Source organism: Protopterus annectens, chromosome 1.part1, assembly GCF_019279795.1.
Source record: "Protopterus annectens isolate FY-2018-M chromosome 1.part1, PAN1.0, whole genome shotgun sequence".
In the NCBI taxonomy this organism is placed as follows: domain Eukaryota; kingdom Metazoa; phylum Chordata; order Ceratodontiformes; family Protopteridae; genus Protopterus; species Protopterus annectens.
In genome coordinates, this window is record NC_056726.1 from 1,731,573,374 (window position 1) to 1,731,578,477 (window position 5,104).

The following is a 5,104-nucleotide window of genomic DNA, read 5'->3' on the forward strand; positions in this document are numbered from 1 at the left end:
GTTACCCGAATGTAAAAGGGGGGGATAAGTATCAATGATGGCTCCTCAGAGTACCTAAAGGTAAATGCAAGGAACAGGATTTAGAGGTTAGATATTAAGAAAAAACTAACTTACAGTTAGAAGAAACGCCAAAGCAAGACAGGTTGAAACTAACGCGTCTGGCACTATGAAGCGGCAAACGAGATCTGAGGTAATTTGGTAAGGAGCATTATGGGTAGAGCTTAGCTCAAGAGTGTTGGAAGGCATGAGCTGGAATAATGTCCGAGTTGGTTCCGAGCCTCAGAACCAAGCCCACAGTCAAGGATTGCGTGAAGACTGACAACATCAGATCATAACCTAACCATTGTCAATGTTTTTGCCTTACTTTGCTTTGTTACGTTTTCTATACTTGTGACTCAGATTTTTTTCAACAATTAGACTCTTACTACTGCTGCTATATTGTCATTGTAGTTTTGTGTATAATTGTCTAAGTATAGTAATATAGCTGCATTTTAATGGAATTAGCACTCTTCTGAAATCAACAAATTCACATCCATGAATAAATACACAAATCCATCAAAGTACAGATAATAGAATCAAACCTGACTGACAGGGCTACAATGATAGATGACAAATATGGTACATAACAGAACCATTTTGATGAAAATGTTGTAGCTTTTTATATTTTCCTTATTTTTTTTATATTATTTCTTCTGATTAAAGAAATCATAAAAAATATTACTTCACCAAAATATTCATGTCAGTAAGGCACATCATTTTTCTGTAGTTTCATGATTATGTTTGTCTAATTCATTAAATAGCAATAAATATTTTTGGTGAAGCAAAATTACCTGTTTAAGCCATTAAATGTGTGTAAGCACACATTAAGATACTTAGAGTTTTCTATGCCAAAAACGAAAATTTGCTTTATAAGAGTGTACGTTTTTAGTCTAATCATGAAGAACATCATAAAATGTAAATGAGTTCCACAGATGGTTAAGGAGGCAAAGTAAGGCCTTCAGCCATTTATTTTATGTTAGCACTGGAACATACCTTTGAGTCTTGCAAAGCAAGCCTTACCAAGGCTTGTTGTTGTTGGCCTCTGTCATATCCTATGTTGAGTCCTAAAAACAAATCATGATGAGTTTAACTTATCCAAAAACCTGGGTTAGAGCTCCTCAATGTTTCACTTATGTATTGTATAATTTGAGTAAGTCAGCCAGTCCTAAAATTTCAGCCCATCATACTACTAAGGATGAATAAATATGTCACTGTCATGCTTTAAGCGTATCAGGAAAATGCACCACGCGATGCTTTTTCTGCCTGTCTTTAGGAATACAGCATATTTATCTCAGCTAGAGTTTGGGCAACATGATTTTAATTCTTAAGCCTAGAGAAGGACATTTTGCCTTATTCAAAAACTCAAGTATCTTCTAATAAATGAATAAATCCTGAACAGGGACTATAGTCCATCTCTCTCGAGGCATAGGCTACAGTTCTTTATTTTTCAGTTCTCTTGCTCTGACCTTTTCTGTTAGTCTCCTGTAAAATAAGAGACACCCTGCTGAAGCTCTATTAACTCCTAGTAGTTTTGTCTAATGTTTCCCTTGAATCCCGCTCTGTTCGGTGACACTAAATGCCCTCTCATCCTTTATTTCATGTGTGTCTTGAAGACGTGCTCTTGATGTCATGTTGCTACCCTTTCAAATACTTGAATAATGCAATCTCGACTCTGTCTCCTTTTTTCCTTTTTTCCAAAGGGAGAAGTCTCCAATGTGTCAATCAATTCTAACAGAAAAGCTGTCATCTTGTAAAGGATTCCATGCAGCCTGTGCCTTGGTTGTACTTTAAAATAAGCAGCAACCATTTTTACTTAAGATAAATTGTGTTCTGTAATATTCAGAGACACTAGAGACAAGCTACAGTTTGATGCTTAATTATGTCTATTGGTTTGACAGAAATCATCCAGTTGTAGAATATACAGCAAGCTACTTCCTCTTTTCACAAGGCTGTATACATCTAAAAATTAATCAGCAAGTTGATCCATTTAATTTGTTTATTTATTTATATGTTTATTTTTCATGTTACATAGTGTGCTTAGGTCAGCAAGACTGATGCTGTGCATCATTTATAGGTATGTCACTGCATTTGTTCTCTGGGGGAAAAAATACCAGTAATTATTTAAAGGGTTTGAGCCTCTTGGTCACCATTTGCCTATTGTATGATTCTGATCAAGTCATTTAACTAGTCAGTGTTCCTGGTCTGAGTCTGAAAAAAGGCCTGTGTGGATCACTGTTCTACCCTGTTTAACAATTGTAAATAGTTAAGTGTTAACTTTGCTTGCTTATTATGTTTATTATGTACTTGGTAATTAACTAATTGTGTGTTTATTCTACTTATTTATCCCCTGGGCTCATATGCACTCAATAAAAGACGTACATTGGGTTCCACAGGTAGGCCAGTAATGATATTTTGTATTAAAGGAGTTTGCATGGGGTGTCTAACAAGTACCAAGTCATGAAGTACGTGTACAGTGTACAGACCACCCTTAAGTTACAGGATATCACATATATCCTACCACTTTACGTTATATTTTTAATTTAGCCTTTTTTTAGCAGGAGCAATTTTATTTATTTTTTTCTACGTGTGTGTGTGTGTGTGTGTGTGTGTGTGTGTGTGTGATTCCACATTTTGTAGTTGGTTAGGAGCTAAATAGATTTTATTATTTTGTTATTCCTGAGCCTTTTGTTTCTTAGCAGTTCATATTTGCGTAGCTAACATGTGAAAAGATACAAATTTCATAATGTCGAGCAGTCATTCCAGCAACAGTAAAATGAGTGTCATTTTTCATTGACATCTGATATGATCAGTTAGCATGCATGAAAGGGGTTTTGTCTGTAGGACTGACTGTGCTAATGTTGTAGTTGTTTGAACATAGAGTAAGCATATATAAGTAAAGGGTGCCCCCACATAAATAAGGTTTATTTTTTGTGTGCTTTTAGATTTTTTTGTGTTTTTCTTCCAGATGCACATACAAGATATTTTCTTTGCATTCCAGTCCAATTCATTCTATAGTATATGTGTACTTTGTTTTTGTTTTTAATGATTATTTTTTTGGGGGGCTGTGTGAGTGCCGCTGTTTTTGTTGTTTAGGATGTCTTTGTATAATCATTAAAATGTATAATGTTTTTTGTATTTTATGTCAGTTGTAGCAGAATTGCACGACATGCAAACAATTACCACTCATTGCTGAGCACCTTTCGGATTCTCAGTACATTACTATAGCAATAACCCATGCCTGGGTGTGGGTAATGCTGGATTTACCCACGGTTGTTGTGGTTTGGTCACGAGGGCGAAGCCCAAGTGGCCAAACAAAGCCAACCGTGGGTAAATCCAGCATTACCCACACCCAGAAGTGGGTTATTGCTATTATACAATGACATTATTTAAGAAAAAAAATAATTACTTTTCTGAAATAATGGCATTGTATAATGCCTCCTTGCTCCCCTTCCACAGCTGTTTGGTATTCTGCGGCAGTTCTGATGTACTGTGCATGCGTATGCCTACGCAGTACATCAGAGCTCTTGGCAAAAGCAATGGAGAAAGCAAGATCTCCGTTGCTTTTTACAAACTGTCTCGCTATGTTAAATGGGTTTAACATAGCGAGACAAAAGCTGTCTCGCTATGTTAAACTCGTTTAACATAGCGAGACAGTGTTGCTGTAAGAATTATAGTAATGGAAAAAGTCTGGACGACCGGATCACAATGAAATATTCCCTTTATCCAGATAGTTGGAGATATCAGGATGATGGGGTTGATTTCAATCTTCTTATAAAAGACATGATACTGACAGAATTCCCAGAAACTATTGAGTGTGATGAAACTATTGAGTGTGATGAAATGCAATATAACATTTCACAGGTGGTAAGTTTCCCTCGTGTATGTGATGCCCTAACTGAAATCACTGTTGCAGTATTCATAACAGATGGGTTTTTGTCACTGATGTCCAGACAGGGGACCAAAGTTTAACCCTCCCAAGGGCATTCATCTGACGTATGACCTCAATTCATATGTGTCAGAGTATAAAGGCTGATATACACACAAGAGCTTCAAATAATCTCAATGCCTGCCCAAACACAGGTTATGCATCCATCAGGCTGATCCACATTTGGTTGATTGGTACTGTTGCTTCACTAGTCTTTGTCAGCTAAGTGTCCTGTTAGGGAACCTTTTTTTTCTTGTTTCACAGCTTGTGTTTTAAATTTGTTAGATGTCAGCTAAGATGGGTAATCATCAATCTAAGATGGCAGACTCTCTAGCTTCTGACATCGCCCTTTTCCTTAAAAACAAACTCAGGAGACCCCAAGATGATTCACAGTCCAGTGTCTTTGAGTCAGATTTTCCTAATGTGGTGGTCGACCCTGCGGTATGTCAGAAGGTCATTATGGTCACTGATTTCCTCCTACATCCAAAAGATATGCTAATAATTGAACCACTGTTGGCAATCTAAATTGTCTGTAGATGTGTCCAGTATGAGTATGTGAGTGTGTATGTGTGTGCGTGTATGTGTGTGCGTGTGTGTGTGTGTGTGTGTGTGTGTGTGTGTGTGTGTGTGTGTGTGTGTGTGCGGATGCATGTGTTGGTGTGTACACCTGTTTCTAGTTTCCATGGAAAGTACTTGGGCAGTCAGTCTACTGACCATTTCAAGTCTAACCAATAAAATATATTCAGAAATACCCTCCAGCTCCAAGGAGAGCAAGAGAAAACAAGCCAGGAAAGAATCTGGGACCTCATTTCACGTGTGTCAGAGTATAAAGGCAGATGTACACACAAGATCTTCAGATAATCTCAACACCTGCCGAAACACAGGTTGTGCATCCATCAGACTGATTCACATTTGGTCAGTTGGTACTGTTGCTTTGCTAATCTTTGTCAAATAAGTGCCCTGTTTGAGAGTCTGTCTTTTCTTGTTTCACAGACTGTGTTTTAAATTTGTTAGATGTCAGCTAGGATGGGTAATCATCAATCTAGGATAGCAGACCCTTTAGCTTCTGACTTTACCTTTTCCCTTAAAAAGAAAATCAGGAGACCCCAAGATGATTCACAGTCCAATGTCTCTGAGTCA

The 5,104-nt window shown here is 37.4% G+C and overlaps 1 protein-coding gene across 1 annotated transcript in view; it reads left to right on the forward strand.

The window, feature by feature from the left end:
• The first annotated feature begins 3,744 nt into the window (after positions 1 to 3,744).
• Positions 3,745 to 5,104, forward strand: part of LIN28A (lin-28 homolog A) — a 414,829-nt gene continuing 413,469 nt past the window's right edge. Inside the window, exons 1-2 of the mRNA XM_044089592.1 lie at positions 3,745 to 3,903; positions 4,250 to 4,405. Of these exons, the coding sequence (XP_043945527.1) occupies positions 3,745 to 3,903; positions 4,250 to 4,405 (315 nt within the window). The remainder of the gene's footprint in view (positions 3,904 to 4,249; positions 4,406 to 5,104) is intronic.